The sequence below is a fragment of the Oryzias latipes genome, chromosome 7, assembly GCF_053564925.1.
Source record: "Oryzias latipes strain Hd-rR chromosome 7, Olatipes_Hd-rR_3.1".
In the NCBI taxonomy this organism is placed as follows: Eukaryota; Metazoa; Chordata; class Actinopteri; order Beloniformes; family Adrianichthyidae; genus Oryzias; species Oryzias latipes.
Genome location: NC_136243.1, coordinates 17,103,054 through 17,130,940, shown reverse-complemented (window position 1 = coordinate 17,130,940; position 27,887 = coordinate 17,103,054). Strand labels below are relative to the sequence as shown.

Genomic DNA, 27,887 nt, shown 5'->3' with positions numbered 1-27,887 from the left:
TAAAAGACCTATTGGTTGAAACTTTGGAAAACCTTATCAATGTCAGATGTATAAATAAAATTAAAGCAAAAAATTAAGTTATATCAACATAAATTGTGTTAGGTAGTCATACAAATTTAAGTTGAATAAACTTAATTTAATGAGGTGTGACCAATTGAAGTGATTCAATTTAGTTGGATCAACTTTTATCCTTTGAGAGTGAGCAACAATATTAATTTGAAGTTGGGTCCAACTGCAGTATTTAGATTGAATCAACTTAAATTTATTAGTTTGAACCTAAGTACATTAAGGAGGACCAATATGATTCATTTTTGTTTAAGTAACGCTGTCTAATCATGTGGAAATCATTTCCATAATTTTTTTATGTTCATTCAAAGTGAACGTTTTTTGAGTGTAGTTTACCTGCTTTGTTTTGTCCTTATTCAATAAAGGAACATAATGTTACACATTGTGTTTTCATATTTTAATGGAATGTGTTTTATTTTATATGACAGAGTACTATGGCCCCACTAAGGAAAAAATGATAAAGTCATAAATTTATGAGGCTGGTTCTTCCTGCAGAACAGCAACATATTCTTTTTACAGTTTTGATAGTTATGAAAATGTGATACTTCATATTCTGGCACATCAGCATGTCTTCGTTTATGAAACCATACTGAAGGACAATTTCACGAAATGCCCCACATCTGTCATTTTAACAACTGTCCTCCTTTAAAACAACTGGTTACAATATTATGACTTGTCTTTTTTTCCCTCTGTGGCCCTAATATTCTATCATTTTATATATAGCCTTATAGTCTATGGGAAACTCTAAATTATCTAATGATAGCAACATCATCTAAAACTCATTATTTATCCAAAATGATTGAAATTAATGATCACGAACGTTTAAATAATGACAGTGGGTCTAGTTATATGTGATAACAATGTATAGTGAGCAATGAAATAACTATTGGTTTCCATTTGTGGCGACTGCTGACTGACATTAGGGATGAGATTAAATAGATCCTGGAATTTAGCCTGGTCTGGAGCAGGCTAGCTCCACAGAATAAATCTCCATGGTAATTTATACCATAACATATCCTCCTGCCCCCTATCCAGCTTTAGTGCAACCGGATTGGGGATCAATTGAGCCAGGATCACCTAGATATCCTGGCTTAATCCCTTATCCTACTTTTGTGCAACAGGCCCCAGGTGTTAGCTCACCTTTGCACTAATATTTTGCGTGATTGAAATATTTCACACTAGTCGTTTTGAAGGCTTAAGTATGCGTGTGTGAACACCATCTGTATTGTGTACATGTTGAGATTTTTGCAGCTAGCAAGTGTGTTTAAAACATTTGAGTGTGTGTGGACAGGCCCCGCCCTTTGAGATTTGTTTTACATCTGAACCTTACCGTAATGATAAACATCCAGTAGCTGATCGCCCTCCTATCCCCCCCTTTTCTAACATCCCTCTCTCTTCTTCCCTACTTTCCTTATCCGTCCGGTCCAACACAAAAGATTTTCAAATATGATTAAAATGAATAAAGTTTGGCCTCGATTACAAAAGGAGTTTATTCAGACATACCTCTGGTTTGTCAGAAGAGTCATAACCCCTGTTGTAAAAGTAAAATATGTCCAACACAAGAGGCCCTCAGCTCTCATGTGTTTGCCCAGCTGTTGGACAGGACAAGTTAAAAAAAACAAAACAATGCAAAGGACTTCTGAATAGATCTGAAAAGTTCAAATGGAGACCAAATCACAACAAATCCCTTCTATAAGATGTGTTTTTATTCAACTCACAGTACATTCTACAGATGCACACGTGTTACATCACCTCAATACAACAAAGTCTTATAACACTCCTTCTTAAAAATGATGAATTGGTCCTAAAAATATAAAGGAAAAAATTTAAAGTCACCAAAACTGTACAGTATTAAAAATTCACTTAACACCACATTTGGTTTTCATGGGTTTTTTTTTCTTTCTTGGTAAAGAAAAAAAACGCAGAACACTACTGTCCCTTTGCGAAACAAGGAACACCAAAGTTTATCTCCTATCCATGGATTAAGCGGGTTCAGTGTAAGGAACTGGTTTAAATAAAGACCCGGTCTGTGGAATCATCCCGTCGCCTTCATGTCATACGTTGGCCCGTGTACAGCACGCACACACACACACAAAAAAATTAAATAAAAAGGAATGTAAGAGTGGAAACCAGGCAGAGTCGAGCTCACAAGTTCAGTATCTGCTAGTTTGCAAAGCTGGTCCTACAAAATAAAAGCGTCTCAGTCAATTTTAGCCACTTTTAAAAGGTTTTCATCTAGTTAAACAATTGGTTTCCGTCTTTGTTGTTGTTGTTTTTTAGCACTCCCCACTCCATGTCACATGTGCCAGCTCATCATTTCAGTCTGAAGGGGAAAATACATTTCAGAACGACCAATCAAATGAGAGTATTTACAGCAGCCCAAACTACAGACGCATAGTTATGAGCTAACCGAACGCTTTCACCTTCTCGTTTGTAAAGTGAACAAACCCATAGCTGAAGACCGACCACACGAAAAATCCTCGTTTTAGAAAGCAGTGTTGTTCACACAGCAGCAGGCGGCGAGTGTGACTGTGCAGGTGTGTGTACATCAGTGAAGGAAAAGAGTGTGTGTGTGTGCAGGAGTTACGTTGAGGCTATACAACATCTACTCGTGACGGTCCAATAACAGAAGTTTGACTGGCCTTTTCATAAATTGTCTAAACATCTCTATGAGGTAATCTGTACACATTCACTACAAGCTATTGCTATTAAATAATCCCAGCTATTGTAATCTGTATATATATATATTTATTTATTTATATATATATAGGATATATAATAAAAATATAGAGCCAAAAATTACATGTATGCGTAAGACCACATTACATTTGTGATGAACAGGTTAGAAATGGCTAGACGTGGCTGATGAGCTTTGATCCATGTTGCTGGGAGTGCTGAGCAGGTCTGGTCTGTAGCACCTAAGCTGCTTTAGTGAACCTCTGACCTTCAGTACGATCGTGAGCCCAGACTCGGAGCCTGAGGCTGCGTCATGGGCTCACGGCGGGACCCGACTAACGGCCTCACGTAGCGACATGACAGGAGAACGCCGAGAGGAGATGAGGTGCTGAGGAGGAGGTGAGGGCAAATGTTCTCACTCTGAAGGGGGGAATGGATACAAGCCACTTCAGCTGTGGGCCTCGGAAAAATATTAGGCCTCTATAGGGGACAATAACAGACAAAGAGCCAAAAATCTATACATATATACCTATACAGGAGATAATACACGTGGCTGCAACAAACTCCAGGCAGTCTTAGCGGTGATGCAGAGTGTGGAGGGGACTGGGACAGCGGGAAGCAGTCTCCAGCCCCACCATCAGGCCAAACCGCCGCTGCCTCCTATTTGTCTTTGTTTGAGTAGAATTCCGCCCAGCGGCTCTCAAAGAAACGCCTCATGGAGTGTCCGGCCATCCCCACTTCAGACGTGTCCTCGTTGAAGAGCTCACAGTTATTGAAGACCAGCTGTGCGTCGGCTGCAAACTCATCACAGCTGCAGTACCTGAGGATGCAAACACACAGGCGGAGGTGTCACGAGGAGCGGTGAGACATTAAAGGAGGTCTGAGAGGTGTCAGAACATTTCAAGTGTCTTCAGGTGACTAAAGCACAGGTCTCAAACTCCAGGCCTCGAGGGCCGGTGACCTACATGTTTTGCATCTAGGTCCAGGTTCAGCAGCAGGATGTGAGAGTCTGAGACCCCTGGTCTACATTTATCATTCACCTGATGACCCCAATGTTCTGAAGGAGCTGTGGGGGGGTCAATAAGAGGCAATGGAAAACAACACTGCTGCAACGAAAACTATTCTCCTGAAAGTCCTAAAATAACATTTCAAAAGGCTGGACACTCAGAAAAAAATGAAAAAAATTAACAAACATGGAAGATGAGAAAAGAAAACTAAAATTTTTATGTACTAAAGGTTTTTAAAAACGTAACCCTGTTTTTAAATATACTTTGTATCTTTAGGCATTCGGTTTTTTTTAAGGATTTTTATGAAAAAAATATTTCCCCCCACTTTAAAAACATTTCTTTTTTATAGTGTTGGGTCTAAAAATGTTTATTCATTTATACATGTAATTCTCCGGAGATTTTATTTCGTCGCGGATTTTAGAACTTCTGAGAAATTACCATACATCTTAATTTAAAACAAAGAAATTCCTAAAAACTGGTGGATCAATCCACAAATGTCTTCAGGCGTTATGATGAAAAAGACGATCAAAGGACCAGTTTTCAGTGCATCCATTTAAAGCCTCAGGTGTAAACATGGCAGATCCCACCTGTTTGTTCTCCATAACCTTTATTTGATAGTGTGGTTCTTAAAAGAGATAGAATTAATCGAAACCATTGATAAATTTGATCTTACATTCCCTGTAGCAGTCGCTCTCTCATGGTGAGGAAGTCCATGGGGTTTTTGATGATGCGGCGGTAACCTGGCACCAGGCGAGGATTTACGGGCTCCAGGAAGGGCCAGGCGTCTCGATGAGCCTCCATCTCCATCAGAATGATCCTTGGAAAGAAAGTTACTAGAAATTCAGCCTGGCGACACAAATAGAAACTAACATTTCTTCTCACACGTCTGAGGGATAAATGTGGAATTGTGATGAAGCTGGGACTCACTCGCAGAAGGCGAGGTCAGGTTGGTTGCGCGTTGTCATGCGGCGCCGTTTAGTGCTGCCTCCTTCCCCAGAGTGACGGGACGGTAAAGGTGCAGGTGGGGTGTCCTTGTGTCGCGTGGACATTCCGCTGCTACGTCGCATGGTCTCCTCCTCGGAGCTCTCCTCCTCGTATCTTTTCCTCTTCACTCGGGTGCGTTTTTTGGAGGATTGCTGAGCCTCTCCTTGGTCCTGAAAAAGAAAGCCAACTAACCAGTGAGCCTCTCCGACTAACTGCGGCGTGTTAAATCCCCGATGGGAGGTGAGGAGGCGATTCGGACCTTTGCTGTGCAGGTTGGACAGAACCAGTCTCCCTCTGGCACCTGTGTAATTTTGGGCTTGAGGCAGTACATGTGGCAGCCACGATCACAGCTGTCACACAGCAGCAGGCACTCGTCATTGTCTCCTTTTCTGCAGACCTGACAAGTCTGCAAACGTGAAGGGACAGGGGGAACTTACTGAAGGCCAAACAAAACAAATGAAATCTAAAAAAGGATCCCAAACACTGGAAGCCTGAAGGGGACAACGAACCACTTTAGTGATGGATCTCTCCCAGGCGATGGCCTTCTCCAGCTGAAGCAAACACAGGCAGAGCTGAGGAGCACTGCGGCAGCGGTCTAAAGCCTGTCTCCACGTTCGCATTCGAGAGGTGATCTCACTTTCAAGGCTGCAGCAGAGGGGAAACCAAATACTTAATAGTCGTACTTTTGATTTTCAGGTTAAAAACTCAAGCCACGCCCACTTGCTCCCACCTGATGACGTCCATCGGTTGCTCCTCTCCAGGCGTGGGGGTGAGGGGGGCGAGGCGCATTACTTCTGCTGGGTTCCAAAGCGGCTGCTTCAGGTAGCGCCTCTCGATGTTTCTCTCCAGGTTGGCGAGCCGCAGCACGGCCAGGTCCAGCGGGTGAGTGGCGATGCGAGGCAAGCCGGACCACTCCTTCTTGGTTCTTACGATCCAATCGTCTCTCGGGTCCACATCGTGCTCGTAGTACTGAAGCTCCTCGCGCGTCGAGTCGGGGTCCGGGACTGTGTAGGGCTTCAAAGAGAGAAGGATGTGAAGACGTCAGCAAACCTTTCAAAATGCGTGTGTGACAGGAAGTGGATCCATTTTAGAGATCGACCGATATGGTTTTTCTGTTTGTTTTTTCAGGGCCGATATGATTATTAATAGTCAAAAAGGCAAATAACTAATATTTGGAGCCGATATTCATTTCCAGTAGAAGTGAAGATAATGGTTTCAATATTTAGAATAATAAAAACATCAACAATTACCTTTGTTTATTGAAAAAAAAAAAACAAGTACATAAAAAAGCAAATAGGGAGAACAAGGCTGAGCAGCATCTTTCATGCTTTTATTTTTAACTTAAATAAACAGTTTCCAGAAAGTTTTCCTAGTAAATAAATATGAACTTCAGGATAAATTAAATGACATATCTTTGTGATAAGTTAAAACATAAACAACAGCAAAAAGGCAGAGTACTATAGTTATTCTTTTAAGATCAATAAAAATGTAAATAAACGGCTCCCTAAAGTTTGATCGAGTTAATATAACAAACTTGAATACAATTTGACAAAACAGACTGTCACTCATCATTGCTCCCAATAACTCTTAACAACCCAACGAAAATAAAAAGCTGCTTATTGCCTTGTGGGAGTAAAACCCAATGTTTTATAGATTTTCTAAATGTTCTCTGTCGTTTGATAAAGCAGGCAGTTAAAGGGTTAAGCAGCAGGAGATTGTGGTGCCAAAAGCAAAGTTGTTCTGCGTGTTCTCCAACCTAGCGGCTTCTCCTGGGCTTGTAAATTTCAAACCTCGCTGAAGATGCGCTGACTCAAGACTGGTGCGTGTGGTGCACAAAGAAACCGGTCCTGCATATTCTGCAAGATGCTTGACCCCCTTCGTGTTAGCACTGAGCAGAGAAGGAAGTGGTTGTACCCACTCGCTTTTTAATTACCTGAAATTCAGCAACTAGTGTCTCTGCGTTTGTCTCGCCGTCATTCACCGCACTTTGAGGCAGTACCTTAAAGAACAGCACAAAATCTTTTAACTAGAAATATTGAATTAAAATGAATCCACACCTTTTTGTTTGATATGCTCATTTTGCAAATTGAAAGTTATTTTATTTTGAAATTTTACCTTCATATGTAGATCAGCTGCGACAACTCGTTGCTCCAGGTCCTCCACCCACTGAAGGGCGATGATGTCCGTCTCCATGGTTTTGTCCTGCACCTGCCATGGCTGCTGCAGAGCCTCCAACAGCACGTCCTTCTCCTCCAGCTTCGACTCAAATATCGGGTCTTTGTTGGAAAGGCCAAAATAAATAAAGATTAATAAGATCGTGGAAGTGAAAAAAAAGAAAACAGATTCATAACAACCTTTACCGATGATGGGTTTGGTGCACATCTCAGTTAAGCTCTCCATGTGTTTGGCCAAATGCTTGTGGAGCAGGCGCTCCCTCATGCCCCGAGGGTGGAGCGACTGTAGTGTGTTGTAGAGCTCCTCTGGATCCTTCACCCACCACCAGCCGCGCACCATCGCTGCAAACACATGCATGTTACACACACGGCTAAATACAGAACCCATTAACTAAGCAAAAGCAACAAGCAGAGGTTTGTGCAGCTTTGCGGTTCTCCCAAAACTTCCATGAAAAGTGGTGAAAATGGGAGGAAAAATGTGTTGTGGTTCAGCAAAAATAAAATCTATTAATGTTTTGTTTGGTCATGAAAATTTGACAGGGATTCTGAGGGGCAGAAACTTCTTACAGGCGGGAATTGGCTTGACCACCATCTGGGTGAAGTACTGCTGCTCCAGCTCCTGAAACACCGCGTTTGGCGGGCGGCCGCGGCGTTTGGCCGCGGCGCCTCGCGGCCCTCGACGGGCAGGACTGCTGCCTCTGCTTCCTCTTCTCCGCCGTCGAGCGGGTCTGACAGGAGGGGCAGGAGCTGCTGCCGGTGGACCGATGGGAATCGGTGAGAGATGAGGAGGTGCTGATGGCGTCAGTGCGGGAGCAGTTTGAGCGGCATCAGGGGGATCGATTTCCTGTGGCGGCGCTGGTGAGCCGACAACAGGTGGAGCCTGGACGGGCATGAGAGGATCCGGCTAATGAAGGAGATTATATTTGGGTTACACAGGTGAATTGTTACAGCATAAAAATGTGTTTAAGGTCTTTCTTCCAGGAGCAAACCTTGATGAGCTCAGCAGAAACCGTCGATAGAACATCCTGGACCTGAGGGAGGAGTTTAGGGGGAGAAGCGGGCATCTGAGCCTCAGTCAAAGAGTTCTCATCACAGGGTTGTTTGGGAAGCAGGTTGAACCACTGTCCTTGTTTCTCCGCCATTTCCTTGACACTTCGTTCCGGCCGATTTCCCTCCGGGGCCTCCCCTGCCGCTGAACAGGAGCCGTGGGTGGCTGCTTCCTGCGACTGGCTCAGCCAGCTCTGGAAAGCTGCTTGGGTGAGGTCTTGTGTGGCCCCGTTTGGCGAGCCTGGTCCGTCTCCTCCCACAGATCTGATGCTACTTCGCCGATGCCGGCGGATCTTTGCGGTGCGAAGGTGGAGCTCAACTTCAGGCTTGATTTTTCGAGGACGTCCACGACCTCTCTGCGTGCTCATGAGGGATGCGGTTCCAGGAAGGAAATCCTCCTCTGGAGAGAAGCTCTGGGCTTGGCCTGGGGTGACGGAGGACGGAGAAGAAGGGAGAGTGGGAGGTGGAGTAGCAGGCAGAGGAGTCTCCTCCACTTTTGGCTCCTTTTTCAGGAAAGTGACAGGCACTTCAGCTACAAGAACATCCTCAGAAGCTGCAAAGCAGAAGCACAAAAAACAGTGACATCAAGAAACGAGCAAACTGAAACACGTAAAGTTTAAAAGTTAAACTCACTGAGCAGCTCTTCAGGGCCCTCAACCAGAACCGCTCCCAGGTGAGGTAGGGCCAAATATCTGCGGCGGTAACGGTCCTGACCCAGCATTACGACCCGCATGGAATGAGAAGTCTGTAGCAGCTTTTTACGGAAAAACGCTTGACGCTGTGAAAAGTTTAAAAACAAGAACAAAAATGTTAAAATCTGCAAGAAAATGGTGAAGAAAGTGATTGATGGCTGTTATTCCCACCTTGGTGAGCTTATCGATTTGTCGTTCAAGCTCTGGAATGCTGGCAACGGCAGGGCTCTCGGTCTGCAGCGGGGAAATGCATGAATTTAATCTTTGAAGGATTATATCGCGTTTCCAAAGCCAGAGCAGATACACACGTCAACGGGTTTGGGCTCTTCTTTGCGGGAGCGCCTGTTTCCTCTCTCCAGAATGAGTCCGCTCTCTTCCAGACTCAGGTTCTCTTCTTCGGCCACTCTGGCACTGCGCCTCCTCTCCTCAAAGCAGATCTCCTCCTCGGAGCGTCCTGTGCGCTTCGCCAGCACTGCTTTTAGCCTGGTGGAGGAGAAGATTCAGCGTTTTCAATGACAAAGAAATGGAATTTTGCTAAAAAAGTCCCAAAAATCCGAAAGCGTACTTGCGCAGCTTCGCCTCAATGATCCACTTGTTCTTCCTGTAGGTTGTCATGTTTTCCAATGTGTTGTCAATGTCACTAAAACACAAGCACGTGTGTACATGAGGCAAAGGAGGCCCAAAAGTGCAGACTGTTAATCATTGAAGGCAGTTATCTCAGCCCAACCTGGTCACAACGTTGCTGCTGTTGAGCTCCTCCACCAGGAACCCCAGGATGGATGCCTTGGTGTCAGGAGGAAGAGCGTGAAAGGGCTTGGTCCTCAATGAGTTGCAAACCTCCGTCTTGTAACCGTGAGACTCTAAAAAGATGCGGAGGGCTTCCGACACCGTGCTGCGAGTCAGCTCCAACTCAACCAGCTTGTCTCCAAGAATCTTTACAGACTGAATGAAAAGAAAAAATACATTTAGATTTAGAAGTTTAAAAGGGTTGAGAAGTCATACGAAAAGCTGGGTTGTAGTGCTTTAACTACCTGGTAATAGGATGGCAGACCAGGATCATGCAGTGCTGCATCCACCAGCTTTATCAACAGGTCCTGAACCTGTCCCTGGCTGTCACCCAGACCTAACAGGCCTTCTTGCAGGGTAGCGAGGCTGGGAATGTCTTTGGGCACGTCAAGACCAATCATCTTTCCATAGCCGTGCAGAAACTCGACAACACACAAGCAGTGTGCGAAAGCTGTCCCAGAAAGGACCAAACCTGGAATCCGGGACAGCTCTGGCAGGAGCTGGTGGAGACAAAGTTGGAAGAAGTTAGGATCAGTGAGATACTTGTGCAGCTCAACATCGTGTGGGTTAACAGTAAAGCTCACTTTGTGGTCGGTGAGGCACATGTCCTCTGTGGGTTTCTTCAGCTCATCTGCAATCAGCTGCTGCCTCTTCCTCTCCTCCAGACGTCTCTGGGCCTGGGCTCTTCGCTCTGCTGCTCTCTTAGCTGCCAGAGCGGCCTGAGCAGCCGCCTCCGCCTCCGCCTGAGCTTTAGCCAGGGCCTTCGCTTTACTCCGAGCACTCTGCGCTCGACTGCCCTGAGGCGGGGCTTCGGCTGCTGCCTGCACAGACGCAGGGGCGTCAACTTTGACTGATCTCCTCCGGCCAGACTTTTTAGGCTCTGCGGCAGACTCTGAATGTGTGACCTCAGGGGCCGACAGGTCTGTCGGCTCTGCCTTTCCCTCGAGCAGTTTGGCCTCTTGCTCCTGCTAAAAAGCAAAGCCGACAAGAAAAAAAACACTTTAAGAGGAGGAGGACGGACAAGCAACCACTGCTCAGCAATAAGCTCCTGCACCTTAGCTTTCTTTTTTTCGTCTTTCATCTTCTTGATCTTTGCGTCCTGCCGTCTCTTCATCCGAGCCTGGAAAGGAAGAGCAGCAAACCCAACAAAGATGAGATACGTTAACTAACTGGTCAAACCTGTTACCAGTGTGAGAGACTTACCTTTCTCTTCATTTTCTTTTTGATTTTTGCAAGTTTCTCCTTTTCCTCCTCTGTGAGAGCCTCTATAAAAGTTAATAACATCAACTATTAGAAAATAATTAATAATATAAAAGTTAAGGATTAGCTAAGAAAACTCTAAATACTTCCTAAAACTCTAAAAGACTGCACACAACAACACAAAACGATCAAATGCTTAGCCTGGAATACAAAAAACTTGTCCTCACCCTTTGCTTCAAGCCTCTTCAGCAGTTTGGCATCGACTTTACTGAGAAGGTCAACCATCTTTAATTTGGGAGGTCTACCAGGCCGGCGAGCCTGCCCTCCCCTCCCGCCGCTAACCCTGCGAGGCTTCTCCTTATCAGGGTTTGGCGGGCGCCCGCGCCGGCCGGTGATGGCCATGATCATGGAGGGAACTTCCTCATTAGCCAAAAGGACCCACTTCACACCCTGTAATGCATTATGAACATACAAAAATAAAATCACAACAGCTGCTGCACGTTTCTGTTGGAATTCAAAGCCCCACTCTGATGAACATTGTGTTTTTTATACGTTCCTGTGTCTTTTTTTCTGATGATGGAGGACACATGTAAAGAAAATGTATGTGTGTCCTTTTCTGAGTTTTTCTTTGTTCAAATTGTCATGAGTCAAGATCAGATGAGCACATTTGTTGCGTAAAAAAATAAATAAAATACAACAGGCGGGCCACAAGCTCCCTGCTCCGCTCCATTCTAATGCATCCACTTGCAGACGACAATAGACATGTATGCTTTGGTTTTCCTCGTCCGAGCTGGCACCTGACTCAAAACTGTACGATTGGATTGCTCTGACATTGCTCACCGCCTTTGTTTGCATTGGGAATGTTAGGTTGGGGTTGTAAGCGGCTGTAAGCTAGATGGAGAGAGTGTGAACTGATAGATCTCAGTTATGGGCGATGGAAAGGGGGGGTGGGGTTCCTTCACGCCAATAGTCTCGTCCACAATTTAGAGGTGAATTTCTAATAAATCCACTGTCGCTCTGCAGAAACTATGTTCTAGAAAAAAAGGTTTTTTGATTCTGCCTAAAACTGCATAATTCTAATTAAAAGACCACTGGGAACGCTTTTAAAATAGATCAGAAGGTGATCAGAGTGGGACTTCAAATGTTCACCAGGAGTCGCTGTTCCACACACCTCTGAAGATTCTCTCTCTTCATAAAAGTCTCCAACAGGCATCCGTGGGCTGAAGCTGAAGTGCTCCCTGGTGACCACACTGTCGCCGTGTCTCTTCAGGTACTAAAAGATTCACAACAGGTAGATAAGGATCTCAACGGTCAGGGATGTCAAAGGAGCGATTGAGTTCAAAAAAACGAAGCGGGAAAATTCACCTTTATTATTTCAGGAAACTGCTTCATCCTCCTCCCGCATGGAGTGTAATACCAAGTTTCCCCCTTCATGCGGTTCTCCATTTTCTTCACTCGGATTTCCCTCTTCCAGCTGCAAGAGAGGATGGGAATCACGACAATGCAGCGGCTTTTAAGGAAATCGCCTCAGCGCTTTTTTTTCCCGCTCTCTTTTGACAGATCACTGAATCCAATCTAAACTTCCATATTTTTGGTCGTTTCTGCTGAAACGACCAAAAATATGGAAGTTTGTATGCTTAAGTTTGTATGCTTAATGCGGAGAAAAAAAACAGGAACCGCAAATCTCAAGGATAAGTAGAAGTCTACCTGCATTAGGGAAATACATGTTCAGAACTTCTTACTGTACATTTCAAATTTAGTTTAAGTTAAATTTTGATTTCAAGCAGGTTGAGGAAAAGAGGAAAAGAGGAAAAGCTTCAGTTACCCATGGACCAGAGGAAACCGGACCTGCTCCTCAGTTGCAACCCTTCTTTTGTTCGATTCTCCTGTTAACATACAAACAAACAAACAAGGTAAACAGAGGATTTCTTCATACAAGGTTCTGATGTGTGATCTAAACGACAGAACAAACTCGACCATTTACCTGCTGTGGAGCTATCGTCGTCATTTTCTTCCCCGTCGTCTGCGTCCTGCTTTTTTGTCAGCACGTTTCCATCTTGCTCTTGTTTTTTGGCTCTTTTGATCTTCTTGGCTTTCTCGATAGCTGCGCTGATGGATGACGCGTTAGCCAGAACGGCATCGATTGCGGCTGTTATCGGATCAACCTCCTGCATGAGAGACCCATCCCCCCCTGGGACCACAGCCATCTGATCGACGTTGACCTTTAAAGACCTCTTCCTCTTCCTTCCTTTTGGTCCTTCTTCTTTAGCGCCAGCCTCTTCGTCAGCCTTCGCCTTCTCCGCTTTTGGGGTTCGAACGCGAGGCTTCCTCTGTGGTTGCTCCGGAGCTTACGATAACAAAAAAAAAGGACATAAATCTCACAAATATATGGAGGCTAAACCCAGGTAAAGTCAGTGTGCCAAATACCTCCGTCTTTAACCCCTAATGCTTTTGGGGTTCGAGGTTTACGAGGTTTTCTTGGGGTTTTCAGCGGCCCTTCAGCGGCGGGCTCGGGAACTGGTTGCACAGCAGCGCTCTCTGCTGGAGTACTGAGGGCCATGAAGCTCTCCGCCCCCATATTCAAACTCAGGGGTGTCAAAGTGTTGATGTGTCCAATCAGGTCTGGAGCCTGATGCTCTGTGAGCTTCCATGCCACTTCAGGAACTGGAAAGAAAAAAAGAAGAGGGACTAGAGTCATGTTTATCCTGAAAATGCTTCTCTGTGTCAAAATGATAACATGGAAACCATGAACATAGAGCGACCTGTCCAAAGTCGTCAAGATTTATTCTAAGAAATGTATTTCTTACCTTGGAGAGCGGGCTGCGATGACACAGATGGCTCCAAATTGGACACATCCCTCGACTCAACGGCAGGCTCTTCGGTGTGAGAGGAGGCTACAGAAGATCCCAGAGCAGACAGATCGATAACTTGGCAGCTGCTCTCCGTCTCTTCAGCATCAGAGGTGTCGTCTTTCCTGGTGGAGTCCAAGGTTTCATCTCGAGAGGTTTCCGCAGACAGCCCAACTCTGGAGCCGTCACAGGTAGCAGACTTGTCCTCCTCGTCGTTAAAAGTGCTGTAGAAGTGAGAGCTGTCCTTACTCTGGGAAAAGTTGTGGTCAAAGGACGTGGAGTCCTCTGAAGCAGAACGGTCGTCCACCAACAGAGAAGTTTGATCCATGAAAGAGCTGACGTTCAGGTTTGAAGGGGTTGTCGAGTTGCCATCATAGTGAAAGGAATCGGGTGAAAAGTTCTTGAAAGCTTGGTCATCTGTGCTGTTGAGTGGAGGAGACTTTCCGAGAGGAGTTGATTCAAGCATGGAGTCTTCCTCATTCGAGAAAACATCCCCCTCCGTGCCGTGTGTTTTAGTATCCGTTTGATTCTTGAGACTGTGACTGGGAGCATCTGCCGTCCGCAGCGGTCTTCCTGGAGGGCCACTGAGGGTTTTCTGTGTAATTCCCAATGTTCCAGCTCCAGACGTTTCATCCCGCGATGTCCTTGTGTCCGAGTCTGGCCTAAGAAGGTGCTCCTCGGGCTTTCCATTTAATTTGCTTTCAACCACTTTCCTGTCCTCGCCGAATCCTGGACTATCTGACTCACTGGAAGATGATTCGATAAGGATGTGAGCAGCAGCTGTAGTCCTGGAGCCTGGTCTCTGGATGTCTTCAGTATGAGCCGTCGCTGCAGGAGGTACAGACGCAAGGGAAGGAGGAGCGGACACGGCTGCAGTCCTGGAGGCTTGAGTGGTTAAAGGAGGTAGGGTGAACAGACGTTGGCCCGCGGTTCTCTCTTTTGCAGTTAGGGAGGTGAATTTCAGCCTCTCAGATGCAGAGGCCGTGGAAATGGCTGTGCCAGCGGCTGCAGGAGTGTTGATCGGACACTGAGATGCGGCTGGCGGGTCGCTAGGTTTACTGCCAACTATAGGAATTGGCGACAGCGATGCAGAAGACGCAGATACTGAAATACAGGGTCCAGGTGATGTTGGCTCGGAGGAAGATGTCAGAGTTGGAGCCACACTTGCAGATGAAGGATTAGTGGATCGGGATGGACTTGGAGATGAAGCAGGAGGCGTCACCTGTGGGGAAAGAGGCTTCAGGGGCCGACTTTCAGAAGCCTCTGAGAAAGAAGGGGTCAAAGGCGTCTTGGATCCACGGGCCAGCAGCTTCTCAGGACATGAAATAGGTGCAGAATGAGGAGAGTTGTAAGGTGAAGAGGTAGCTGTGGGGGCTCCAGAGGTCCTCAGAGTTGATTCCAACTTCCACTGATGAACTATCGAATCTGGTGAAGATGAGACCGGTGGACTGGAAGAACCAGCTGCAGCTTCTGAAAAGCCTTCAGGTGAAGCCAGGAGTTTGGAAACTTTTTGTGGTCCATGCAAGGGGGAAGATGACCTTTTGAAGGGGGATTTGGACTCTACAGGTGGTACCTCGCACACATCATTCAAGCTGGGAGACTTGAGACCTTGAACCATAGGAGGCGGCGAGGAAAGTCTGGAAGAGTTTCTTGAAGGTGAACAAAAGAAGGAATTGGGAGTGGCCGACATTTGTGGAGCCGCAGATTCTTCAAAGCCGGACGAAAGCGCCGTGGATGAAAGCACGGATGGACCGGGTCCAGAGAAGGAAGAGGCTGCAGAGACTCGTGGCGGCGTGGAGGCCTTGGTTAGAGATGCACACGCTCCAGCTTTTGACGCAGAGAGTGGAGACGACACATAGTGAGGTCGTGGGTTACCGAGCGGATCTCTGACAGGGGAAGCCATTTCTGGATGCTGACTGGCTGGCTGTTCTGAAAGATGTCTGTAGTCGCTTTGAGGAGCCACGTGAGCCGTAGAAGGGTTGGCCTGATAACCAGCCCCTTTACTGCCATTGTAGCCAACATCCACTTCCTTCACCACTTCCCCTGAAAGCCCTAAGACAGGAAACAGAACTATAAATACTTCAGAAAAAGCTACAATATACACATTTAATAATTTTTAACATCGAACTAAATAATATAGATTTCCAGAAAAATGTTTTCAAAAAAACTTCCAGTAGATTTTTCAACAAATGAGAACAGTCAAAGATCGCCCCCTGCTGGGCGTTTACAGCACTATCCCAACACTGAGGTCTGGCAACATAGAAAACTAAATTACATGTGGTAACAAAAGGTTTTGGGTTTTTTAATGTTTTTGTGCATGAGAAAAATCCCAGAGTTGCATAAAAACAAGAAAACGTGTTAATTACGACTCAAACTACAGAGTTTAAATGAAGGCGTGAGAAATGCATCAAAGTCAAAAGGGTCAGGACATTTTTCAATCTAGAGCTTTATCAAGGTAAAAAAACATTACCATGCACTGGAGAGGACATCCCCATGTGGCTGGCAAGGGGGCTTCGGTCTCTGCTGTGGCTTCTGGGTGATCCGCTGTCCTGCACAGCTGATGGTGACATAATGGATGTCGTTGGCACCCCTACAGGGAGAGGACTGCTGGAGCGCCCCCTGCCCAAGCTGTGGTGCTGTGGGCTGCCATGTGGAGGAGTAAAGGTCTGGGGAGCCGGCTGAGAGAGCTGCTGCGAGGACGAGTGCTGTTGGTAATAGGGCATCCCGTTAGGCATCATCCCATAATGTGGCGGTTGCTGGTGGTGATGGGGAGGCTGACGGTGGGAATGGAGGTGCTGTTGTGATGGCTGCTGCTGCTGCTGGTGAGGCTGTGGCTGTGATAAGGAAATCCCAGGATGAGCCTGACTTTGGTAGGTTCCATACATGCCTTGGGAGTTGTAACCCATTTGCTGTGGCCCAGGGTTACTTCTGCTCCAGTACTGATTTCCTGCGATTGGGATGTTTGCAGCGCCGGCGACGGGGGGCTGGTGGGAGCCTTCCATACTTCCGTTCAACTGATACTGTCCATGAGCCTGGAAGTGGTGATGTGACTGAGGTGGCACTATTCCAGACGCGACCGGCTTCTGGTGCATCTCTGAGGAGCCCACGCCCTGACCGTACTGGGGGTGTCCGCCCCACAGGTAGTCATAACCCATGCTGTTCTGGTGGTGGTTGCGCAGGTGGAGGTAAGGGGCAGATGGTTGGTTGGAAGCAGGCCCACTGGACCCGACAGTAGATACGCCATTAACATTCATTTCGCCATTTAAATCTGTTTGACACAAAAACAGCAGATTTAATTGATATATCTGATTATACATCATACTTTACAGAAAATGTGTGTATGACATAGTGAGGACCGTCTTTCTAAGAGATATACGAACATAAAAACATCTTTTTGTTTAGTTCTGCAGGTATGTTCTTCATTGCTTTGATGTGGTTCCTTTGGAATTGGTTTGTCTTCACATGTGGTCATTTTTAAAACATCTTTCTAGTCGTTTCCTGTGAGCAACTTAAAGACCCACTTTGATGAAAATTGTGTTTTTGGTGCTTTTAATATGTTCTTAGGGCATTTTTCTGATGATGGACGTCACATGTAAGGAAATCTAAGCTTTAAAATTACATTTTTGAGTAATTCTTCATTCAAATTGTTGGGAATAAGGAGCAGATGAACAAATGTCATTTGAAAAAGCTTGTAGCAGTGATGCAGAAGCTACAATCGGCAGGCCACTGCTCCATTTTGATGCATCCACGTGTAGACAACCAGATCCCTGTACGTCTTCATTTTCCTTGTCCGCCCTGTGAATCTGGCTCCAAACTGTGCGGCTGGATGGCTCCAATATTCCTCAACATTTTTGTTGCCCTTGTAATGTGAGGTCATAGGGTGCTGTAAGCTAGCGGGAGAGAGTGTAAACAAACGGATGACGGGAAGCAAGGGCAGGCTTACTCTGCACCAACAGTCCTCAGAGGCTGTTTTTTAATGAACTACCAATCGCTCTGCAGAAACTATGTCCTAGAAAACAACATCTTTTTTGGGGGGCTAAAAAAATCATAAATAAATTAAAAAGCTGCTGGGAATGCTTTTACATAGATCAAAAGATACCATTTTGGAGTTTTATGCCCATTGGAAATCTTTGCAACACAAACTTTAAAAATGATTTGTAATCTGTTACTCCTTTTTGCGCCAAACCATTTTTTCTGTTAATATTGAGCTTATAATGTTTGTGCAAATCACTTTGCAGCCATTTTTGGAACCACCTACACCCATTTGAGCTATATTTCACAGGTTACGTGATGGAAATCGAACACCCTCTTGGTCAGGAAAAAGGATGTGAAAATACTCACTCTTCCCCTGCTGAGGAAAGCTCACAGAGGACCCATTGGTGTAAGGAGAATCCCCTGAGGAGAGTTTCAGTCCTGAGTTTGCTGAGGAGTGGGTGCCATAGTTAAAGTGATTATTGGAGTCCATCTGAAAAGAAAGAGACCATCAAACTTTATTGACAAATAGATCCGTACAAAAAGTAGTACCCAACCCTATTAGGATTGTGTCACTAAAACCAATTTTTCATATTTGGATATAAAGATGGACGGCTCGGATGTGAAGCGTCTCCGTAACGTCCGTTTTTTGGGAACAGGCGGCGTGTGACAGCACCATTTCGCACCAGCAACAACCGTCAAAATGTCGCAGCAAAACGGCCGGGGCCCGACGACATTAGACTGAAGCTCATCATTACGGCTGTGATGAGGCGCTGCTGTAATGAAATATACATCCGAGGAACGGCACCGCGAAATATTAGCGCCGGCGACCTGAGCCGCGCGAGGAACTGATAGTGGAGTGGGGGGATTGGGGAGAAGAATGATTTCTACTTCCAGGCCTAATGGAGTGTTTGCCACGACACTCGGGATTAAACCGTTCCCGACGGCAGCCCTCCAACACACTTGATTTCCGAATTCAACGAGGCCTTTGCAATGCCAGGCGCCGCGCTAGCCATGGTATTACTAGCAGCGCCCGCAAAACGAAAATGCCACTTTAAATGCTCCCGCTCGCCTCTTCTCGCAATTAAAAGCTGATAATCTTAGATATTATTATGAAACATAAAACGACTCGCATAATTCTGATGTAAAACATTACATACTTCATAACTCCACCTAACTCCCAAGGTTATTTAGCCCTCTCATCACAATAGAAGTCTGCTTACTGACGCAAGCTATAAAGCTAACTATTAGCATCATTTACATTTATCCGGAGTAGGCAAGCTAAGTTGTTAGCTTATGGATGCTGGTGTCTTATGGGTTTAAATCAATAATATCCATACACTAGAAATACAGTTTAACAACTCAATTAATCGTAGTTCTGGTTGTTGATTAAGACAGTCAACTTCTTCCCACGCCTCACAAATTAACAATTGAAGGCGTGCTCCCTTTTGTTCACTAGCCTCAGTAAGCTAGCGCTCCAATGAAGTTACATTGTTTACGCACAGACAATTTCTGCAGAGCATCATCCTCCCACACAATCCAAAGTTTTGCTGATATCTCATTTAAAGCTGCCAAACCTTTCCTTCCCTGGATCCTGGTGGGCAAATACGACTCTCGTGTCCCGTCTGAGTGGGTATGTGGCTGAAGATGACAAAACGATGAATAAATAATAATAATAATAAAAACAACAACCAGAGCCTAACCTTTGGGTTTTAAATTAGCAAACATGGCTGGTGTTGTCCAGTGCAGCCATGATCACAGAACAGAGTGAACTGAAACATCGTAAATGTGTCAATTAACAACCACACACGCACACACACATCCGGTACATACTTCATATAAAATATTTCTCCGCGTGAACTCACATAAACCGATTAAAGAAGCTAACTGGCAGCTAATTGTGCGATTTGGTTGCGTTTTACTTTAAAGTCGTCACACATTCGTGAATCTTAAAAAAAACATTTATATGAATGGTTTTATAAATACGTGTAACATAAACACGTTTAACATGAAAACGTGCTTTTATTTTGAAATGCTGGAATTTGTAAACAGGAAGTTGGATTGGTGTGTGTGCTCGTCACCTTACCGTTAATGACTGAGGAAATAAAGGCCTAAGGAAGTATGCTAATAACCGGGACGAAAACCTGAAATGTTTTCTGGGTCTTAAAGACGAAATATATGTTTTTTATTTAAAAATTGCCCAGTCACTGTGCTAAAAATGTGCAATACACAAAATAGTACTTAGTGAAAGAACGTTAATTGGTGTGGTCCAGTGATGTAGCTTCAATATTGATTTCCATGTGGTTGTCAGCTAATGTTACATGTCGCCCTCTAGTGGTAAACGAATGTTTTTAAATGTGACGTGGTCATAGCTTGGTCATTCATTTGCATTCAGATTAATTATTAATGCCGTTATTAATTACTGCCTTTAAAAGTTAGTGGTTCACTGCAAAGGTGCATGCTTAACATCCTCCTGATAGGTCATGCAGTCATAAATACTCAAATCAAGTATTTATGCTTACATTTGTTTTGATCCTAAATGTGTTTTGTTCCTAATTTCAATGTACAGCCATGTATCTTGAGCACAATCAAAACTCAGTTGAACAAAGAAAACAAATCTTCAACAGTTTATTAGAAAGATGTAGACAATAAAAAAAAGAAATTTCACTGTAATTGAAAATTGTTTTCCCCCTTACATTTTATTGACAGTGCAAATATGATTTGGTCATTACATGTTTCATTTTATCATATTCTCACCCCAGGAGGGAGGACAGATGAGCGAACAGAGGGAATCCAGAGGAGAACAACAAACCACACAATGCCAATAACAAACTAAGCCATAAGCCTGTCAGCTGCAAAACATTTAAACTTGCCTTTTCTATTTAACATGTTAGGTGGATATGAGCGATAGATGTCAAAATATTAAATATGTTCACCTGTTACAGTATAGAACCACCTGGAAGATGCAAATACCTCTGCAACATGTTTGGATTATTCCAACTTTACGAACAATAAACAAGTAAAAGGGAAACACTTAAATTGGAAGGTTCAAACTGCTAATGTCAAGACTGGTCCGAATCTAAAAGCAAACAAGGCCAACCGGTTCATTCAGATCAAATTTAAATCATGATATAAGCTGTGTTGACTATTATCTTTAAAAAACAAAAACAAAGTAAAACTTTTTTTTTTTAATAAATTGGCCCAATTTAACTGAAAACTACTAAATATCTTAAATTTAGCTCAATTGAGGAAAAAAATACAGGATCTTGCTAAATTAAGATGTGCTTACTGCTAATGATTTACGTCAAACCAAGATACCCAAATAGTGCATTGTAGCAAATGGAAGTGGAGATAGCTGCTCTGTACATTACCATGCAAATCAACTGTAAAGTGTTGGACGGGTCAAACAGTTTGGAGCTGAAGCTGTGGTTTAAATATGGCTACTGACTCGTATGTACAGTTGTTTATAACGGCCATTAGTTTAAAGATACACATTTGTCAAGATTCCTCTCGTCCACCGTCCTTCTGTTTTCCATCCTGACAGTCTCTAAGTCTTCTACTCCAAGTCGGGCATTTCTGAAACCAAAGGGAAAGGAAAACGTTAGATTATTGGCCACAAAGCTCAGCTGCCAGATACTGGATTGACTTACTCTCATCATCGCTATCTGCAGAGTCATCCTAAAAGGAGAATAAAAGAGAAAAGTCAGGTTTGCAATTTCAATCTGCTTTCTAGTGGAATTTGACAGACGACCAGAGATTCTTACATCATCTGCACCATCTAGATCAGGAAGGTCCTCCTCACCGCCCATGTTGTTCATCATCTGAAAAGCATGACTTTATTTTATGTATTTGTTTGCTATTTGGAAAGAAAATAACTGACAAAGTCTAAGCAGTGCAAATACTGCATTCATTTACAAAAACTTTAAAAAGTCAGATTCATTCTCTTTTAATCAGCTTCAAAGATTCTATTGCAGATGGATCTATTTTTGTGTAACAGTAAACCCAATTTTAGCTGATAGAATTGAATCTTTTACTTAACAGAAAAATACCGACAGCATTCATCTCAGATTATGGCTGTAAATAAGCGTCTTTGTACTGATGCTCAATTAAAAAGAATTTTTTTTCTAAATTTCGGTGTTTGCATTAATCTTTCCAAACAGGATCTTTAAATTTACAGTAAGCAGTATTTTACATTCTTTCTAGCACCTTTTAGTGATTGCAAGATTGATGATGCAACTTTGACGTATTAGTTTAATTAATTAAATGGATATTAGACATAATAATTTCTATACTTTCCACAACAAAAAACAAATTCTTAATATCTAAACCAACTTTGCTTGTGCCCACCCAGTCAAGGAGAAGTTATTCTGTTCAGAGAAAATGATAAGCAATGCAGGCAATTTATTCAAACTCATCTGGTTGATTTTATTTAAAAATACTGCATTAATGTCGCTCTTACACAAGCCCACGAGGACACAGACTAAAGGGTTTAATCTAATCTAACAAAGCCACTTTTCCTTCTTGGAATCATTCTGTACTCAAAATCCAGACTTTCCTGATGTTTCTAGGATGTTTACTTCCACACAGTGGTGCTTTTATTATGGAAAAGTTATGCAAACTGAGTTCTGACGGCGTTCCAGATGGGATGTTGAGGTCAGAGAAACCAACAGTTAAGTGGAGCTGCTGTCCAGCAACTGATGGCAGGAGTATTCTACAAAACCAGTGTAACTTTAATAGAGCAGAAACAAGTTGAAGTCTTGCCTTTTTAGCATCTCTCCTGATTTTTCTATTTATTACACTGTCATTTATAGCTCTCCAAAACATAGCATCTATAGGAAAGAGAGATTCTGACTGCTTAGGTTTTTTATTTCCTAAAAAAAAAGAACCACCTATTTGACTGTCACTACTCAAAATTCTTACGTCTGAAAACTGATCAAAGTTGCCCATCTCTTCCTCTGAGTCGTCCTCCCAGTCTTTCCAGTTGTTGAAATCGACACTAAGCCAGCTCAGCTGAAAAACAAGACAAGTATGTTAGAGAATTACCAAACTTAAGAGAATTAATTATTTTCTTTTGAACATATTCAATCCATATCTTGAACATATGCTGTTTTACTTCAAATTAAGGACAGAGAGGGATCACCCTTTCACCCCAATTGTGAGTGAGACCCACCTTAGTTTTGTCTTTAGTTAGCCTTGGCCATGCTTTCCCCGGCTGTGCTTTTCGTAGATAACACAACACTGAGCGATCTGTGCGTTTGTGTTTGGATTCCTGCATTGAAATAGAAACGCAGCACACGGTTAGTACTGATTCCATACAGTCCAAACCTTGCCAGATTCATGCATATATTAACCACTGATGAAATGATAACTTACATTCTCATCAATAGCTTCAAAAAGTTCTACTTCATTCTCGTGTTTTTCATTGTCAGCTCCTCCAAGACAGCTATGAAATCAGATACACACACACAGAGGACAATTAGCTTACAAAAATTGTCATATGTATCAAACACATTTATAATTTTCACAAATGACACTTTGCACCAAGATCCAACGAAAGTGCAGCATACCTAAAAGCAAACTTGGTTTTATCAAAGTTCACTTTGACGTCTTTGCTGTCAGCTATACAGAACTCTATAATAACAGAGTCTCTCTTGTCGTACCATTTTGCAGTTGCTGGATGCCTGAAAAATAAAACAGAAACACAAAAGTTTGTCAGTCCTGTGGGTATTCATGCTAGACCCTTGTGATCTGACACTTCAAACGGTCACTGAAAAGGCTTCAGCACGCACTGTGATGCTTTCAACAGCAATTATTTAAAAACCCAATCTGATGAAAATCGTTTGTTTTTTTTAAACTTGTCCTTGTGGCATTTTGGACGTACAACAAGAAAATTAACCAAAAATTGCCTTTCTGGGTATTTCTTCGCTAAAATTGTTGTGAATCAGACACAGGCGGAAAAAATGCTGTTGGACACAGCTTGTGTGACATATAAATATAAAAATATACACAAGCATTCTGCTCCGTCCACTTGTAAATCCATGTACGTCTGCATTATCCTCGCCTGAGCTGGCACCTGACTGAAACCAGTACTGCTGGATGGCTCCAATATTGCTCACCATTTTTGTTGCACTGGTAAAAGTTATGTTGGGGTTGTGAGGTGCTGTAAAAGCTAGCAGGAGAGCGTGTAAACAAAGGGATGATGGGAAACAGTCCCACCCACAACTCAGAGATGAATTTCTGATGAACTACTCTACTGCTGTTCTGCAGAAACAATTTGCTAGAAAACAGATTTTTTGTGATTGGCTAAAAATAGCCTTTATGGTCTCTGCGTGTGAGCCATTAAGACTAGTTCTAAATCACTGAAGCAAAAACAAAAAAACAATGAACGTCTACAACATAATTGCAGCAGACAATGTATTAACAAATTCTAAAAATAATAATATTTAAATGGCTTATTTCAAGCAATCAAAGCAAGAATAATGTGCAAAACAACACAATCAGCAGTTATACATTCATACAAAGACGTATCAAACTTAGGATAAAAATGCGATGAATGCATCGAAATCATGGTTCATATTTACGGTCAGGACACATGGGGCTCATGAGCCTCATACTGCATTCTACAGGTGCTGCGGATCAGCAGCAGGTCTGCGTTCAGCAGTTCAACAGATGGTCTCCATACCTCCGCATCAGGTTTATTACACAAGTTGCACACAAAGCACGTGTAGTAGTACTGGGCCATCCTTACTCATTTATTCAGAACAGTAAACATTAAGCTACTAGTTGCTTTATTTGACCAAACGTCAATGAAAAAATAAATAAAACGGCAACAATTCCGATGTATTTAAGTAACAAATCGTCCAGACTATCTGACATCACGTCTAATTACGCTTCGTGAATTTGTAGGTGGTTCCGGTGCAGATAGATACGCGCTAATGTTAGCAAACAAACTGTCCACAATTCCTCCACAGCATTAATGCTCGGACTGTTAGCTGAAAAATCTTCACAAATCGTCTGTGGTGGATTTAAAATCTAGTTTTAAGCTGTCAATGTACTCCTCTTGCCGATGTACGCCAGTGCCAACGTTTAAAAGTGTTGGTTTGGTTGCTAACATCACTGCAATTTATTGTTTTGTGGCAAGAATTTGTAATAACCAAGCTAATCTGGTGATATACCAATGTACGCTCTGCTAGCCCGGCTAACACCGCTGCCACCATGCTAGTCAAGCCATGCGGTGCCAGGGAGGGAGCCACGCAACAACATAAAAGAAGCTCCGTTTATGCTCATTCTAACACATTTACGACCAATTGTATTGGTACCCTGTAATGTGCCATCCGATCCACGTGCAAAGAGTTAGCACAAGCTTACTTTCAATTCCCGCCTTTTAAGAAAAAAAAAGCATGTTGTTACGGGGATAACGGCAGTCAGCTAAAAAGCACGCGACACACACTACAATACAGCACTTTGTATTAGTAACGCACTCGTTACTTACATTTTGTGATGTGAGCCTCTGAATCACACAATGAAAAAGTGAGGAGTAAAAAGGGATAGTGTTGTAAAGGAGTGAACGCTTGCACACTCACAACCAAGGCAAACGCTTCAACTACGTTGTAGTCCACTCTGAAACCCCGGAAGTTTTTGCGTACCCGGGAACGAGAATAGCAGCACTGACGCAGTCGGGCTGCACTAGATGCTTCTAGAGCTTTCACTGAGCTTCGAGGGACCTGCCTGAGTCCAGCTGATTTAACGCGGTTGTCCTCCGTCTTCGGATGCTCTTTTATATAATATCTTGATCACGTAATTTCATTAAATTACACAAAGTACTAGGAAGCGCTCCTAATATTTACAATAAACATGCAAACAAATCTAAACAGCGGAGCTTCTTTGTTTTTCAGCTGCTTCCGTTAGGGGTCGCCATAGCCAAAGTTACGCCTCCATCCATCTTTATCAGGGGTCTTCAACCGTCAGATCTTAAAAGCTATTATGATAAATATAAATGACCTGTTGTTGTTTTTGGCATAACTAAAATACATAAAATCCCATTTAATAGTTAACAACTTTTAACAGGTTTACATGACGTCCTTTCAAATTAAAAGACACCATGTGTCTTATAGGATGATCTAAATGCAGCAGAGATAGAAGTAGGTAGTTTAGTGTCAGCAGTGATTTAAAAAGATATATACAAAAAAGTTTATGTTATTGTTTGTGGTGCATCCCAGCCAGAAATGTGTAAATCTAACTACCTAAAATTAAATCTGAGCAAGTTAATTGATCCCTACTGTATCTTTTAACCACAAGGCATACTTAAAACCCTTGAATTTGTTTAAAAAAAAACTGTTTTATAATCTGGTGCATCTTAATTCTGGTTCTGACGTCCAGTTGATTTTCTGTGGTACAAAAATCTGTCAAACTCTTTGAGACTATTTGAGTTGAATAAAGTTTAAGTTAGTTTAATTCTTTTTTTACTTTACTAATTACGCCCCTGGTAGACCTGTCTGTCAGTTCACGTGTTCCAGGGGTCGGCAACCCATGGCTCCAGAGCCACATGTGGCTCTTTCATCCATCTCTTGTGGCTCCCTGTGACTTGGAAAATAATGAGTATTTTATAATAATTAAATTTTATTTTAGTTTGTTCATTTTTCATGGCATTTCAAAGGCTCTGCTGGCTCAGCATGAAGCGCGTGCCACGTAAAAAACAGCTTCGTAATGAGCCTGTATTTCTCGGGCGAGACCTGCAGAGCTGATAGCAGGAGGAGACACGCGGGGCGGCTTCAATAAACACTCCGATCTTCTGCCGGGAACTTGACGTGCTGCGGAGCAGAGACCAACTCGCTGATGACAGACTGAGAGTTCGCGCCAGCGTTGCCAGATAGAGTCACAGTTTTCCAGCCGAAAAGTCATCTGAAAACCGCCAGACCCAGCCAAAAACCGCCCAACACAGCTTTTGTTGATGTTTTTTGTCGTACTGGACTGATAAAATAAAAGATTTTTCTAAATAAAAGAGAGTTCTGACCAATAATAAAACGTGTAAAATATTGAATATTTCTTCAGCGGGCCACCTTCTTTCATTCATTTGCTTAACCCGCTCTATCCCCACTATAACCTGCGTCCGGCTCTTTCATCCTTGTGCTGCGCAGGAGCGACCCGACTATCTTATTTTGCGCTCTCTGTGTAAGACACACTGAGGAGCACGGGGGAAACAAATCTCAGCTGCAGAGCATCTAAGTAGCTTTTATATAATTTATATATATTCATATTTCTATATACTTATACATATAAATAATTATATAATATATGTATATAATTTTTTTATATATATATATATACATCATTTGTTGCTGTTAAATAAGACAGTCAGCCTTATAAGCTCAAACTTTAATGAAAAATGCATTGTTGCAGGACTTCTTATAAATAAATAAAAATTACAAATAATTTTTGAAAATAATTGTTAAGCATTTAAAAGTTTTAGACCTCTTTGACATGTAATTTAAATGATTTAGAAAAGCCCAACAATACGTCAATAATAATAATAAATAATAACAATATATAAATAATAAGTCAAAAATAATATTAAATGATGAATCAATAATAATAATAAATCAATAGTAAGTCAATAATAGTATTAAATGATAACAATAAATCAACAATAAGTCAATAATAATAATAAATAACAATATATAAATAAGTCAATAATAATAATAATTATGAATCAATAATAATGATAAATCAATAGTAAGTTAATAATAATATTAAATGATAACAATAAATCAATGATAGGTCAATAATGATAAATGATAATTATAAATCAACAATAATTCCAAAAGTCAAAACAGATTTTCCCCTTTAAAAAGAAACAAAAAATAAAAGAAAAACAATTGATTTACCCCACTGATTCATGTGAGTGATCAGTTTGTGTAACATAGATGCTATGGTGTCGGTTTTCAAGTGACAGTTTGGCCTGTCTTATCAAAATCTGTTTCCTCAAAATCTTTTGAACATAGCCAGACTGTATTGCCAGTTGGTAACCACAGTGATCTATCTGGGTTAGCTCTTTTTATTGCTAAGGCCCACTTTTTCCTTAAGTCTGAATCCATTGGAAACCTGCAAGAAAAGTTCAGCCACTGAGTCAGAAATGTATAAATCTATATAACTATATTAGCCTAGTCCTAGTATGCTGTTTAAAGGTTTAACTAAATAAAGTTTACATATATGTCGACAGCAAATTATACGTACATCATGCAGCATGTTGATAATAGCCCTGCCGCATCATGCATGTCAACATGTGTTCTATTAATAAAGCCCCTCCAGCAGTAAAAGAAAAAATTATAGTTCTTACCTGTGAAATGTTCTGCCTTCCTCCTTTGTGGACTCTGATTTTGGCAGTTGAAAATTGCACAATGAACTGGCATTTTGCAAAAAATGAGTTCCCATGCA

The 27,887-nt window shown here is 42.8% G+C and overlaps 2 protein-coding genes across 5 annotated transcripts; both read right to left on the bottom strand.

Annotated features, from left to right (window-relative positions):
- Window positions 1-1,750: 1,750 nt before the first annotated feature.
- On the bottom strand, window positions 1,751-19,293 carry baz2a (bromodomain adjacent to zinc finger domain, 2A). Of its 4 annotated transcripts, XM_011477389.4 has the most exons (31): window positions 19,157-19,293; window positions 19,031-19,094; window positions 17,823-17,946; window positions 15,952-16,749; window positions 13,440-15,533; window positions 13,060-13,296; window positions 12,617-12,979; window positions 12,458-12,518; window positions 11,998-12,106; window positions 11,804-11,905; window positions 10,860-11,082; window positions 10,636-10,697; window positions 10,487-10,552; window positions 10,017-10,400; window positions 9,678-9,932; window positions 9,374-9,588; window positions 9,212-9,286; window positions 8,955-9,129; window positions 8,818-8,880; window positions 8,588-8,732; window positions 7,897-8,507; window positions 7,475-7,811; window positions 7,094-7,249; window positions 6,849-7,009; window positions 6,667-6,732; window positions 5,464-5,747; window positions 5,243-5,378; window positions 4,993-5,139; window positions 4,677-4,903; window positions 4,423-4,566; window positions 1,751-3,562 (listed from the first exon to the last, which is right to left on the bottom strand). In XM_011477389.4, exons 3-31 carry the CDS (start codon window positions 17,944-17,946, stop codon window positions 3,403-3,405), a joined length of 7,980 nt encoding a protein of 2,659 aa, XP_011475691.1. In that variant the 5' UTR covers window positions 19,031-19,094; window positions 19,157-19,293; the 3' UTR covers window positions 1,751-3,402. The 4 variants fall into 4 exon arrangements, with proteins under 4 accessions (XP_011475691.1, XP_078806529.1, XP_078806528.1 ...); XM_078950403.1 differs by having other exon boundaries at window positions 10,017-10,397; window positions 19,031-19,289; XM_078950402.1 differs by lacking the exon at window positions 19,031-19,094 and having other exon boundaries at window positions 19,157-19,264.
- A 772-nt stretch (window positions 19,294-20,065) lies between these two features.
- On the bottom strand, window positions 20,066-25,310 carry ptges3b (prostaglandin E synthase 3b (cytosolic)). The gene is made up of 8 exons (XM_004070806.4): window positions 24,946-25,310; window positions 23,021-23,134; window positions 22,827-22,896; window positions 22,624-22,722; window positions 22,374-22,463; window positions 21,218-21,274; window positions 21,104-21,131; window positions 20,066-21,029 (listed from the first exon to the last, which is right to left on the bottom strand). Coding segments are annotated over exons 1-8 (480 nt in total). The 5' UTR covers window positions 24,948-25,310; the 3' UTR covers window positions 20,066-21,009.
- Between the last annotated feature and the right edge of the window lie 2,577 nt (window positions 25,311-27,887).

What these genes read in the sequence shown, in the direction of transcription:
- baz2a (XM_011477389.4), bottom strand. Translation starts at nt 17,946, where the DNA reads ATGGACTCCAATAATCACTTTAACTATGGCACCCACTCCTCAGCAAAC. An exon ending in GATGTCCTCTCCAGTGCATG is followed by an intron (nt 15,534 to 15,951) that starts GTAATGTTTTTT and finishes TTCCTGTCTTAG; the next exon opens with GGCTTTCAGGGGAAGTGGTG. An exon ending in TGTGCCTCACCGACCACAAA is followed by an intron (nt 9,933 to 10,016) that starts GTGAGCTTTACT and finishes TGTCTCCACCAG; the next exon opens with CTCCTGCCAGAGCTGTCCCG.
- ptges3b (XM_004070806.4), bottom strand. An exon ending in TAACTAAAGACAAAACTAAG is followed by an intron (nt 22,464 to 22,623) that starts GTGGGTCTCACT and finishes CTTGTTTTTCAG; the next exon opens with CTGAGCTGGCTTAGTGTCGA. An exon ending in ATCTAGATGGTGCAGATGAT is followed by an intron (nt 21,132 to 21,217) that starts GTAAGAATCTCT and finishes TTCTCCTTTTAG; the next exon opens with GATGACTCTGCAGATAGCGA.